Genomic DNA, 14,919 nt, shown 5'->3' on the forward strand with positions numbered 1-14,919 from the left:
GAGCTCACCTCCTCCAGGAGGCCTTCCCAGACCAAGCCCCCCTTTTCCTCTCCCCCTCCCCATCTCCCCCCACCCTACCTCCTTCCCCACACAGCACCTGTATATATGTTTGTACAGATTTATTACTCTATTTATTTTACTTGTACATACTTACTATTCTACTTATTTTGTCAATGATGTCCATCTAGCTTTACTTCTATTTATTCTGATGACTTGACACCTGACCCCATGTTTTGTTTTGTTGTCTGTCTCCCCCTTCTAGACTGTGAGCCCGTTGTTGGGTAGGGACCGTCTCTATATGTTGCCAACTTGTACTTCCCAAGCGCTTACTACAGTGCTCTGCACACAGTAACACTTAATAAATATGATTGAATGAATGACACAAGTGCAGGGATGATGCAGAAAGGAGAGAAACTATGGGAAAGTAAGACTCAGTCTGGGGGGGTTTATTGAAGGGGACGTGATTATTAACTGAGACTTTAAAGCTGGGGAGAGTGTTTGTTGTATATGAAGGAAGAGGGAGTTCAGAAGGTGGTCAAAGCATTGGTGGTGAGATAGACAAAATTGAGGTATAATGAGTAGGCAGCTTGTAGTAGGAGTATCAGAGCAGAGTCCAGAAGAGGTACTGGGCTGCAACTTGCTTTTCAAATGAAATTACTCCTTTTCAAATGTAGGGTTTGTTGTCCAAGTCCTAAGTGTGTTTTGCATAACCACTGATAAAAAGCCTGGGAACCTTTAATATATGTTCATTAGTCTTTCTCATAGGTCTCATTAAGAAAAAGCACCACTACTGTTGTGGTACTAATACATGACAATGTTCTTTGCAGAAATCTGCATCTAGAGCATGAGGCTGGCTTAGTCCAAGAGCCCCTTTTCGCTCCACTTCTGTGAGCACAAGTGCTTCTGAGTCTGGGATTTGGTGTCAGGAGCTGTGGTTTGGGGAACCCAAGTATTAAAAATTAAAAGTGCTAGATTTCAAGGCGATAGTGCCGTAACAGGTTTGGACTGGGCTCAAAGCAGCTAAACAACTACATTTTCTGGAATAAAATGAGATGAATTTGGTCAGGGAACCTGTCTGTCAACTCTGTTCTATTGAACTCACATAAGCATTTAGTACAGTGCTCTGCACACAGTAAGTGCTCAATAAATATGATTGATTGATTGATGAATGGCAACTCTGGGTATTGTGGAACCAACCTAATCTTTCTATAGACTATCCAAAATAGTCTGTAGACCTGGGACTTGGTATCAGGAGCTGTGGTTTTGGGAACCTAAGTATTAAAGTCACCCTGGATGTTCCTGCCACAAGTTTCAGGCTATGCCTGCTTATCAATTTGGTAATTAAGGTGAGTTTTACAAAGTGAGTGGTAAACTTGTTTTGTCCAGGGAATGTGTCTGTTTATTGCTGCATTGTACATGCCCAAGCACTTTGTAAAGTGCTTTGCAAACAATAAGCACTCAATAAAGAAGCAGAGTGGCTCAATAGAAAGAGCACGGGCTTGGGAGTCTGAAGTCATGGGTTCAAATCCCAGCTCTGCCAATTGTCCGCTGTGTGACCTTGGGCAAGTCGCTTAACTTCACCGAGCCTCAGTTACCTCATCTGTAAAATGGGGGTTAAGAACTGTGAGCCCCACGTGGGACAACCTGATCACCTTGTATTCCCCCCCCAGTGCTTCAAACAGTGCTTTGCATATAGTAAGTGCTTAACAAATGCCATCATTATTATTATTATTAATAAATATAATTGAATGAATGAATGTTCACAAATATTAACACCTTACTAGATTTCATACTCTGAGGGAAGACAGGAAGTGCTGCAGCAGATGCAGAGTGTAAGAAGAACTGCTTGTCAAATGTTCACTTTTGAATAATTAAATCATATCAGTAAGTAGTTTCAAAAATTATGATTGGCTTCCTTCCCAGTAAAGACACAACTGTATTAACTTCAACGTTTAATATTGTAAATATTCTGTTTTTTAAGATATCTTTTGGTTGTACTGAAACCATTTCACACTTTTTAGAAATAGAGGTGCCTTCTCAGGTTAGTCTGAATTTATAAATCGGAGTCACAGTAACAAATCATAACATCTGCAAAAAATATTAATATTCCAGGTGCTGTTGCTGGCTCTTGTGGAGATCCAGGAATTCCTGGTCATGGTTCCAGAGAAAACAGTGACTTCAGAACCAAAAGTACTGTGCGTTTCACTTGTGAAACTGGTTATATCCTCCAAGGCTCAGAAGAAAGAACGTGTTTAGCCAATGGAAGTTGGACAGGACGTCAACCAGAATGTAAAGGTAAAATAAGTTTCTTACCACCCACTATTGTGCGAAAGAAGTATAAATAATATAACATCATTCTTCATATGCTATGAATCACACATATAAAGCTTAAGGGAAGATTGGTAGATCAGATTTTCAAATCTACTGCATCAGTACTCCCCTTTTAAAGTTCCCAACACTGTGACTGTTGCAACGGACACCTAAACAGAATGAGACTTCTTCATTTCCAATTCCCATCCCCTTCTGATGACTTTAATTTCCACCAAATGATAGAGCTATTAGGTTGCTCATTTCTAGATATGGATTAAAATGGGTGACACTGAAACAAAAGGCATTTTTAAAATATTTGAAATCTTTTCAATGATTTCCTTTCTTTAAACTAGATATTTATTACTTCTTCCTGGAATGTTGTAAGCAGCTCTCTTAATGGCATTTCTGGAAAGATATCCATTTAGTAGTTTATGTTACTTTGGTATTTTGATATTCAATGTAACTGAATGGAGTATCTGTCTATAAATTTTGTCTGTTAATTATTCATTTTATTAGTGATTTCATTTTATTATATGAATTAATCTAAAACCAATCTCATTAGCAAATTGCCTTACCAATCTAATGATATTTCTGAATAGATTGTTAATTCATATATTTTTAATAAGAAATAATTTCCAATAGACCCTTTTGGGCATATTTTTTAAATCACCGAAGCCAATTTAAGTGTCTCTTTTCACATTATCCACTTTGTCCTTGAGGAAAATTTTACCTGGAAGATATATTTCTTCCTCTCTCCGCTTAAGGAAACTTATTTTACCAAAGTTATTTATGTTCTTCTTCTTTAAAGCTTCCTCTCTATTAAGTGAAATTAAAGGTATGCTCAGATGGTCTACCTGACAGATGTTCTAGCATGCTCTTTTATAAATACCACACCTTAAATTTTTTTCTAAGCAGTTATTCATTTGAATTTGTATGAATCTGTTAGAATTATGAAAAGAAATTATTGAAATGTCAATTGAAATTTAACTACAGCTGTTTAGTGTATGCTGAACCAATTGTTTGATTATTCCCAGTGCTAAAATAATGATTATGGGAATTTCCTGCAAATGGCTGCTTATTTATATAAATCAAGATATAAATATAGATGTACAACAATACCATTGTGTGGTTTCACACCACTTAAAAACAATACAAATAAAACTATTATGAGCGCATTATTGTTAAAAATTTCTTTTTTCCAATATAGTGGTAGTTGTATTTTTAGCATAATGTAGAAATATATAATTGCAGTTTCAAGACATTATTTTGCTACACAAAAAGGCAACACTTCTGAGTAATTACTGTACTATATTTTTTTCCCAGAATTTAACAAAAAAAGTGCTACCCAATGCAATTTGCCTCTCTATAATTAAACTAATGTAATCAATATGTATTTACCCTGACTTAGTTATTTATAAAGTGCACTCTTCCGTTTGTTTTCGGAGTACTTTACTGTTGCTTGGAATAATATTTAGCAATCAATAACTTTTGGGGGGGTTCCCATTGCAATATTATAAGCATGTAACATTTTACTATACAGCTGTGCAGTGTGGGAATCCTGGAACATCTGCTAATGGGAAAGTCTTTCGACTCGATGGCACGACATTTGCTAGTTCCGTAATTTATTCCTGCATGGAGGGATACATTCTTTCTGGATCCTCCGTAAGACAGTGCACTGCTAACGGAACGTGGTCAGGATCTCTGCCTAATTGCACAAGTAAGAGTCGGTTTCATGTTCTTCACGTGCACGAAGTAATATGAAATGTCAGGTCACTTCCTATTGCATAAAATTAACCACCCTTCACATCCAAAAATGGCATTATTGATGGTGTGAGGATACCCACACTAATGCCAATTGCAGTGCCTGCCATTGTTTTCTAATCTACCTCTGGGTCTTGTGATTTCCCCAAAGCTTGGGTTTGGGCCTCAGTTACCTCATATGGAAAATGGGGATGAAGACTGTGAGCCCCCCATGGGACAACCCGATCACCCTGGAATCTCCCCAGCGCTTAGAACAGTGCTTTGCACTTAGTAAGCGCTTAACACCATTATTATTATTATTATTATTATTATTATTATTATTATCATTATTATTATTATCACCTTGCCACCAGCTCCTTTTCCACATCCTCCCCTTGGTGGAACTCCTTCCCCCTGCATACATGCCAGACCACCACTCTCTCCACCTTCAAATCTCTTCTGATTACCCCACCTCCAGTTTGGTCGGTACTGTTGTTTCCCAACTCTGATTTTCTACTATAACATTGCCTTGTGAGGGTAGAATTCAATCACATAAAAGTCACATAATAATAATAATGATAATAATGATGGCATTTGTTAAGCGCTTACTATGTGCAAAGCACTGTTCTAAGCGCTTGGGGGGATACAAGGTGATCAGGTTGTCCCACTTGGGGCTCCCAGTCTTAATCCCCATTTTACAGATGAGGTAACTGAGGCCCAGAGAAGTTAAGTGACTTGCCCAAAGTCACACAGCTGACAATTGGTGGAGCCGGGATTTGAACCCATGACCTCTGACTCCAAAGCCCGTGCTCTTTCCAATGAGCCACGCTGCATCCAACGTGTTACCCAGTATTCTTGCTCTTCCTCTCCTGAACCACAGGCCTGATCTACACGTTGCGGTAAAAGAGAAATACCTGTTTGGGAGTGCAACTCAAGACCCTTTTTGCCACACGGTGATTTATTAGTCAATCAGTCATATTTATTGAGCACTTACTGTCTGCAGAGCACTGTACTAAGGGCTTAGGAGAGTACAGTATAACAGAGTTGGTAGAAACATTCCCACCTACAGTGAGCTCATGACTATTGCAAAGTATGCAATAGTATCCATATCAATCATTAGTATGTGCAGACCACTGTACTAAGGGCTTGGGAAAGTACAGTACAAGAGCAATGGTAGTCAAGATCCATGCCCACAAGGAGAAGCAGTGTGGCCGACTGGATAGTGCAACTGGTGCTTATTGTGTGCAGAGCACTGCACTAAGCATTCGGGACAGTACAACGTAACAGCTACATTTCCTGCCCACAATGAGCTTACAGTCTGGAGTGAATTTGCACTCTAGAGGGAGTTTACAGTCTCTCCCCATTCCAGTCCATATTTCATTCTGCTGTGGGGATCATTTTTCAACAAAAATGTGCAGTCCATGTCTCCTCACTCCTCAAGAACGTCCAATGGCTGCCTGTCCACCTCTTCATTGAACAGAAACTCCTAACCATTGGTTTTAAAGCTCTCAATCAGCTGAGCCCATTCTCCGTCACCTCACTGATCTCCTGCTACAACCTAGCCCACGCACTCCATTCTTCTAGCGCTATCTTACGCACTGTGCCCTAAGCAGCTTGCCTCAGTGGAAAGAGCCAGGGCTTTGGAGTCAGAGGTCACGGGTTCAATTCTCGTCTCCGCCACTTGTCAGCTGTGTGACTTTGGGCAAGTCACTTAACTTCTCTGGGCCTCAGTTACCTCATCTGGAAAATGGGGATGAAGACTGTGAGCCTCCCGTGGGACAACCCGATCACCCGGGAATCTCCCCAGCGCTTAGAACAGTGCTTTGCACATAAAGCGCTTAACAAACACCATTATTATTATTATTATTATTATTATTATTATTATTATTATTATTATTACCTTGCCACCAGCTCCTTTCCCACATCCTCCCCCTGGTGGAACTCCTTCCCCCTGCATACATGCCAGACCACCACTCTCTCCACCTTCAACGCATTATTAAGGTCACATCTCCTCCAAGAGGCCTTCCATGATTAAGCCTTCTTTTCCCCAGCTTTCGTCCCTTCTGCATCATCTATGTACTTGGATCTATGAGCTTTGGACATTCGATATTCTCCCAACCCCACAGCACTTATGTTCACATTTTTATATATGATAAATGACTTACTCATCTTACTGTCCGTCTCCCCCTCGAGACTGAAACTTGTTATGGGCAGGGAACGTTTCTACTAATTCTGTTGTGTTGTGCTATCCTGAGCACTTAGTACAGTGCTCTGCAAACAGTCAGCACTAAATAAATACCATTGATTGGTCATTTTAGAGATAAGGAAACTAAGACAAAGAAAAGTTAAATGACTTGTCCAAGGCCACACAACAGGCAAACAGCAGAGCTAGGATTACAATTCAGGTCTAGTACACCCAGACCTGTGCTTTTCCATTAGGTCACATGTCACTTTTCTTCTCTATACCTGACTTATACCTGGTACCCTCATTAACTAACAGACCTCTTCCGCAGTGTGCATATAGTAAGCGCTCAATCAATACCATGGATTGACTGATTGGTTGATTTGCAATTCAAATTGCTAATACCTATACAGTAAGCACTCAATAAATGCCATGGATTGATTGATTAATTTGCAATTAAAATTACTACTAGTTATCCAGACCCCCTGTATCATTATCTCCTCTAAAAGGAGCAATTCCATGTCTGTTGAATACTAGGTTGGTCACTTTAGCATTGATGATTCTCCGCTTTGATCTTGCATCCTTAGTCCACCTTTTCTTCAGTTTACTTACCTTGAAACCTTCCCATTTAACTCACAGTACAGTAGGTGCTTCATGTGTCTGTTGTTAACAATCTCACTGCACATATCCTTCTATCCTGCTTGTCAAGTTGTGATTCTTTTCAGCTCCCATACTTGGGAATCATGGACATTATGGGGCCTTATTATTTGTTTAGTACAGTGCTTTGCACACAGTAAGCGCCCAATAAATATGATTGAATAAATTGGATGAATGTTTAGCTTGAAGGTGATGTAGAGGGAACTCTTCAGAAAGCCAGATATGACATTGATTTTTCAAAGTAGGTCCAAGATGAAGAAAATGTAAAATTATCTCCAGTGTGGATGGTTTTCTTCTGCCCAATCACTAGATATCCCTTCAGGGAGCCTGCAAAATCACAGCATCTGTAACAATTTGCAGGATCAGCCAACCGGAGTCTGAAACTAGTGTGGGGGCCCAGTGCCTGTGCTCCAGGGGTCACTAAGACAGGTGGTACTTCCTCTTCAGATTTCCAGGATATTTGAGACAGTATGATGAATTGCTGCTGGAGAAATATTTGAAAGGCAGCTTACTTTCTCTCCAATTTGATTGTGAAGCCAGGGAAACAAACTGTTTAGAATATCATAGAGCACTCTAAATTCCAGATGAATGAATGAGCAGGAACTTAATTTAAGTCTAGAGTAATAATAATGGTATTAAGTGCTTATTATGTGCCAAGCACTGTTCTAAGCACTGGGGGAGATAGAAGGTTATCAGGTTGTCACAGATGGGGCTTACAATCTTAATCCCCATTTTACAGATGAAGTAACTGAGGCACAGGGAAGTTAAGTAACTTGCCCAAAGTCACACAGCTGCCAAATGGTGGAGCCAGGATTAGAACCCACGAACTCTGACTCCCAAGCCACTTTCCACTAAGCCACGCTGCTTAAATCATTTTATAAACACTATAGTTGAAATTAAGACATAAAACTATAAAAAAGTCCAAAGTCCATCTGGCCAAGTATTTTGTTTCCAGTGGTGACCATAAAGAAACCCTGAGGCTTTGAGGTATGACGAGGAGTTGTTTATGACATCCAACCACAAGTTTATGTATATTATTTCTAGCAAACCTAACATTTCTCCTGATAACCAATTATGGATCTATAATCCAATACTAATTGATTTAGCTCTTGAAAAATACATACATCAGGTATCTTGATGAATCTATGAAAAAGCAATAGTTAAAGCTTATTAAGTAGATATGCCTGATACATTTATTTCAGGTTAAGACATCCATTTCTTTAATTCCCAACGTCAGGCAACCATAGTGGAGAAACAGCAGAACAGCATTGTTCTAGATGAGAGACCTGTTGGGGGACTGGTTATTACTATTATTAATACTTATGATACTTGTGGAGTGCTCACTATTTGGCAACCACTGTAATATGTGCTGGGTTAAGTTAATGATGATAATTCAGGCATAGGGCTCACAATCTAAGTAGAGGAAGACTGGTTAATGATGGCTGTCAAGACAATCTAGGTACAACCAGATATTAGATGATATCTCAGGCCATTTAGGGTGGGATTAATGCAGAGGCTTTCAAGTCTGCACTGCATTCCTGGTCCCTAGGATGACTCCAGCTATCACCTCTTCAGAAGACAAATGGGCACTTCTTGACACTACCAATATGAGTGTCGCATGGGTTGGAATTTCGTCCTCTAGACTGTAAGCTTATTATGGGCAAGGAACATGTCTGCTAACTCTGTTATAATTCTGCCAAATCTGCTAAGTTATACTGTACTCACCCAAGCATTTAGCACAAGGCTGTGCACATAGTATGTAATAAAAACGATTGATTGATGACATAACCACACTTTCATAAAATGGCTCTGACACCATCGACCCCCAGCACACGTCATCCCCCGGGCCTGGAATGCCCTCCCTCTGCCCATCCGCCAAGCTAGCTCTCTTCGTCCCTTCAAAGCCCTACTGGGAGCTCACCGCCTCCAGGAGGCCTTCCCAGACTAAGGCCCCTCCTTCCTCTCCCCCTCCCCACCCCCCCCCCACCTCCTTCCCCTCCCCACAGCACCTGTATATATGTTTGTACAGATTTATTACTCTATTTTACTTGTATATATTTACTATTCTATTTATTTTATTTTGTTAATTTGCTTTGTTTTTTTGTCTGTCTCCCCCTTCTAGACTGTGAGCCCGCTGTTGGGTAGGGACCATCTCTATGTGTTGCCGGCTTGTACTTCCCAAGCGCTTAGTACAGTGCTTTGCACACAGTAAGCGCTCAATACATACGATTGAATGAATGAATGCGCAGTACCATTCATTCAATTAATTCATTCAATCGTATTTATTGAGCATTGAGCAAAGCACTGTACTAAGCGCTTGGGAGAGTACAATACAACAGCAAACAGACATATTCCCTGCCCACAACAAGCCCACAGTCTAGAGGGGGAGACAGAAATTATTATACATAAATACAGAATGGGGAAGTAATAATAATTACAATATTTGTTAAGCACTTACTACGTGCCAAGCACTGTTCTAAGCGCTGGGGTAGATTTAAGGTAATCAGTCTCAGAGTCTTAATCTCCATTTTACAGATGAGGTAACAGAGAGACAGAGAAGCAAAGTGACTTGCCCAAGGTCACAAAGTGGCACTGGGCTTAACCTGCAGCTCCCTCCCGCCCCCCACCCATCAGAGGGATCCCTCTGTTGTGATGCAAGTATAGCTGGCCATCTTTCACTTCTCCTGCAGTTCTCTCCTCTGTGAAAGTGAGGGCAATTGGTTAAAGAGCTGTGGGAAGCTGGGAAGAGAGGGACTGGGACAGGTGGGATGGCATTTGAGGTTAGCTCCAGCCCTCAGGCACTATTCAATCAATTAATCAATCAATCGTATTTACTGAGCGCTTACTGTGTGCAGAGCACTGTACTAAGCACTTGGGAAGTACAAGTTGGCAACCTATAGAGCCAGTCCCTACCCAACAGTGGGCTAACAGTCTAGAAGGGGGAGACAGAGAACAAAACCAAACATATTAACAAAATAAATAGAATAGATATGTACAAGTAAAATAAATAAATAGAGTAATAAATATGTACAAACGTATATACAGGTGCTGTGAGGAAGGGAAGGAGGTAAGACGGGGGGATGGAGAGGGGGACGAGGGGGAGAGGAAGGAGGGGGCTCAGTTTGGGAAGGCCTCCTGGAGGAGGTGAGCTCTCAGTAGGGCCTTGAATGGAGGAAGAGAGCTAGCTTGGCGGATGTTGGGACGGAGGGCATTCCAGGCCAGGGGGAGGACGTGGGCCGGGGATTCACTCAATTCCCTCAATTCACTAAACCTTACATGATACAGTTCCTTTACTGCCACCGCCACTCCATACCCACCCAGGATATTGAGGTGGGCATGCTGTGAAAGGAGTCTGTATGTCTTCTGGAATCAACAGATGACAAGTGGTTGTGGGTTCCCCCTGCCTCCCCTCCCTTGGCCCTTGTGAAATATCTTTTGACTATGGATGTCTGGAGATTCCAGGGTAGTGCCGTTTGCCTGATCAACCTGGATGAATGGGTAGGGAGCAGGGACAGGCATAACAATCATGGCTTGTACCATTCAGGATCACTGCTGAGTGTCCTGACAGAACTCAGTGACATTATCAAGTGGAACATAGGTCAAAAATACAGCACTTTACCTACGGATAGAACTAAATACCATCTACAGTACTTTTCAATATTTTAACTTTGAATAATAATAGCTATAATGATAATTATTATGATAGCGATTGGACCCTTAGGACAGCCCAGCCTGCACCCTCCACTCCTCTGCCGCTAATCTCCTCACCGTGCCTCGTTCTCACCTGTCCCGCCGTCGACCCCCGGCCCACATCATCCCCCTGGCCTGGAATGCCCTCCCTCTCCACATCTGCCAAGCTAGCTCTCTTCCTCCCTTCAAAGCCCTCTTGAGAGCTCACCTCCTCCAGGAGGCCTTCCCAGACTGAGCCCCCTCCTTCCTCTCTCCCTCCTCCCCCTCCCCACCCCCCCGCCTTACCTCCTTCCCCTCCCCACACCACCTGTATATATGTATATATGTTTGTACGTATTTATTACTCTATTTTATTTGTACATATTTATTCTATTTTGTTTTGTTTTGTTGTCTGTCTCCCCCTTCTAGACCATGAGCCTGCTGTTGGGTAGGGACCATCTCTATAATGTTGCCAACTTGTACTTCCCAAGCGCTTAGTACAGTGCTCTGCACACAGTAAGCGCTCAATAAATACGACAATGGATGAATGAATGATTGAATGAATTTGTTAAGCTTACAATGTGGCAAGTACCAGTGCTGGAGTAGATACACAGTTATCAGATTGACACAGTTTCACATGCTATTTTCTTAAAAATAAGAAAAACTCCATTATCCAGAATGATTTCATTCAGACTCTCCTTGGCTCCCACTTTCGGGAAGCTCAATTTTTCCTGAAACACGCTCACACTCAACACATCGTCTTGTCCTATAGGACTGGATTTAGGATATTTTTTTCTTATACATACTTTTTCTTATTCCTCCAACATCCCTATTCACTTTCAGGGGCTTCAATTTGTTCCATGACTTGTTCAAGACTTACTTTGTGAAAATTTAGATATGGTTGTTGGCAGTCATAGTGGCTCTCAAGTTGAACTGATTAAGAAAGGAATAATTATTGTCAAAAATTTGTTTCATAACTTGTTCAAGAGTTACTTTCTGAAAATTTAGGTATGGTTGTTGACATTCATAGTGGCTCTTAAGTTGAACTGATTAAGAAAGGAGAAAGGAATAATTATTGTCAAATACTAAAAAAATGGTCTAAGGTTAAATACCACAAGGTATAGTAAGACTGAATGTGATTGTTTAAATTTCGTGACAATAAGTAAAAATTAAAGCTTTGACTACCTTGTATCAACTAGTCTTATAACAACTATCAAATGTTCAAAAATATAAATGTGCTATTATTTTTCAGATAATCATTAGGTTTACCATATGCTTCCTCCACTGGCCTATAAATGAATCGTTCCATTAACCATATGTTCTTCATATTGTATCTGTTCAGTAATCAGTTGTGGTGATCCAGGTGTGCCAGCTAATGGAATGAGGTATGGAGATGATTATGTAGTTGGACAAAATGTCACATACATGTGCCAGCCTGGATACGCGATGGAATTGAATGGTTCCAGGATCCGGACGTGCACCAGTAACGGCACATGGAGCGGGACAATTCCAACTTGTAGAGGTATGACATTACTCTTTGTTCTGCACCATTTACAAGTGATAAATTGAAATATAGTTATTTCTCTCCAAAGGAATGTTTTGACTATTCATTTTCGATATAACATTGTCTCTACGGCTAGAGTACGATGCGGTGTCGGAAGGAACGGTTATGTTCAGGTGCATGGCATCAATCAAGATGAGGGTATTACAATGCAAATTATCCTTAATGTGGGTTCTTCAAAGACATCAGCCCAGAGTTTTCATAGAACTGAATACACTAAGAGTGACTTAAGCACTCACATTTTATAAATGCATTATTCTAAGGAAAAATGATCCCTAGCGAAAGAAAAGCTTGTGATGTGACCTTAAAATCTGCAGATTATCACTATTAATTTTGGTTGCAGGAGCGTAGTCTTTTGAATAAGCAGTATAATGATCCTGTTTTCCCATTTGCTTTGCTGACTTTCTGAACAAACCACTGAGGCCAAGAATAATGTTGAACTTCTAGCTTCTTTGAAAAAGTCTGCAATCAAATACGGTTTGGATAGCTAGTGAAATAGCCTCATTAAAAGGCACACCAATCATAAGAGATGAAAAATTGTTCCTACGAAAGTGCTTAAAGGAATTGAGGTGGTTTTTCAGCTAGAAAGAAATAGGCTAGAAGGATATCTAATGTATGATAGCTTTTAAGGGAATATCATCTGGACCACTAAGGATGTAGCAAGAAGAAATTCGGGGTTAAATGAAAGCAGGGGAGTTAAAGCAGTTATCTAAGGACGGGTTTCTTTTAGGACCGAGTGTGAAAACACTGCAGAAGTTTATTCATGGAAATCTCTAAGAATAGAAATAGATAGCCATCTGTCCAGGGTCATTTCGTTTCTCATTACTTAGAGGCTAGGTGCCACCCCACTAGCTCTCCTAACTCCCCTCTTTCTTGAGAAGCAGTGTGGCTCAGTGGAAAGAGCCCGGGCTTGGGAGTCAGAGGTCATGGGTTCTAATCCCGGCTCTGCCACTTGTCAGCTCTGTGACTTTGGGCAAGTCACTTCACTTGTCTGAGCCTCACTTCCCTCATCTGTAAAGTGAGGATTAAGACTGTGAGCTCCACGTGGGACAACCTGATCACCTTGTATTCCCCCCCTCCAGTGCTTAGAACAGTGCTTCACACATAGTAAGCGCTTAACAAATGCCATCATCATCATTATTATTATTATTGAAAGCATTAAATAGAGCTGGTGCAAAGAGGGATTTTTTTGTTGCGATACATTCTCGGGCATGCTATTTGATTGTATAAGTACGTGATAATTCATTCACGGGTATTGTTCAAGCATCTACTATATGGAGAGCACTGTTCTAGGAGAGCAAAGGGATAATTTATCCTCAGGAATCTTAGAGTTCAATGAGGGAAATGGGCCAGTTGATGCTGCTGAGTAAAAATACTGGTACATAGTCCAGGATCTCCCACCCCCTTGCTAGTATTCTTGGATTCACTTCTTGAGGCCTCCTGAGGCAGAAACAGGATTAGGGAAGAGGGCAGGGAGATAGAAAATACAAAACAAAATCTGCACAGCAGTGGGATTTGCTAATATAAAGATCCCTTGCAGGGCTTGAGGGACCAAATAATGGCTCATATGTTCCAAAACCTAATACTACTGTCTGTCCCGTGGAACTCCCACTAGTGCTAGCTCTTTGCCTAAAGTGAGATATTTTTATCATTCATATGTATGCCTTCTCAATTCCTTCACTCTGATGGCATTACAAATATAATTGTGTTCGTCTCCCTCCATCGGAGTGTAAGTCGTTTGAGGACAGGGACTCCTCAAGGACCTAGTGCATTGCACCACTCCAAGTGGGTGGTCAATAAATCCTGCTGTTGCTGCTGCTACTACTATTACTAATTCTTACTTTAGTATCCTGATTAGGCGAAGCAGTGTGGCTCAGTGGAAAGAGCACGGGCTTTGGAGTCAGAGGTCATGGGTTCAAATCCAGACTCTGCCAGTTGTTGGCTGTGTGACTTTGGGCAAGTCACTTAACTTCTCTGTGCCTGTTACCTCATCTGTAGAAATGGGGATGAAGACTGTGAGCCCCACGTGGGACAACCTGATCACCTTGTAACCTCCCCAGTGCTTAGAACAGTGCTTTGCACATAGTAAGTGCTTAATAAATGCCATTTTAGGGAGCAGCATGGCTCAGTGGAAAGAGCACGGACTCGGGAGTCAGAGGTTATGGGTTCTAATACTGGCTCCCCCATATTTCTGCTGTGTGACCTTGGGCAAGTCACTTAACTTCTTTGAGCCTCAGTTACCTCATCGGTAAAATGGGGATTAAGACTGTGAGCCCCACGTGGGACAATGTGATCACTTTGTATCACCCCAGCGCTTAGAACAGTGCATGGTAAGAACTTAACAAATGCCATTAATGATGCTGTCATTCACTCTGGGCCCCCTTTCCTCCCCACCCCACCCCCAACACACATATACACCAATTGGTATTTTGGGGGTGGGAGCCATAGAAGTTGGATTAGATGCGTGTCATAAGCTTCATTTAAATATTTTTGTATTATTATAATTTATTTTTATGTGCTTACAATGTGCAAAACACTGTAGTAACTACTGAGGCATTAGAAGAAAATTAGACGACCTGCTTCCTGGCCACAGGGGGCTTACAGTTTAAGTGAGAGAAAACAGTATAATTTTGATATTGGTCAATCAGAAGAAAAATTTCAATAATAAATAGTGGATATCATCCAAAGCCAGGCAACTAACTGTGCTGGTTACAAACTACCACAACCTACCTTACTGTCATAAAAGTTGAGAAGATAGATTTGGTTCCCGCAGGTTGCTCAGAGGGGGTTGGTAGGATGC

The 14,919-nt window shown here is 41.2% G+C and overlaps 1 protein-coding gene across 1 annotated transcript in view; it reads left to right on the forward strand.

Moving 5' to 3' along the window:
* The window catches only part of CSMD3 (CUB and Sushi multiple domains 3), a 781,433-nt gene that overhangs the window by 722,757 nt on the left and 43,757 nt on the right, over positions 1-14,919 (forward strand). Inside the window, exons 57-59 of the mRNA XM_038745631.1 lie at positions 2,113-2,295; positions 3,851-4,027; positions 11,901-12,080. Of these exons, the coding sequence (XP_038601559.1) occupies positions 2,113-2,295; positions 3,851-4,027; positions 11,901-12,080 (540 nt within the window). The remainder of the gene's footprint in view (positions 1-2,112; positions 2,296-3,850; positions 4,028-11,900; positions 12,081-14,919) is intronic.

Source organism: Tachyglossus aculeatus, chromosome 4, assembly GCF_015852505.1.
Source record: "Tachyglossus aculeatus isolate mTacAcu1 chromosome 4, mTacAcu1.pri, whole genome shotgun sequence".
Taxonomy (NCBI): domain Eukaryota; kingdom Metazoa; phylum Chordata; class Mammalia; order Monotremata; family Tachyglossidae; genus Tachyglossus; species Tachyglossus aculeatus.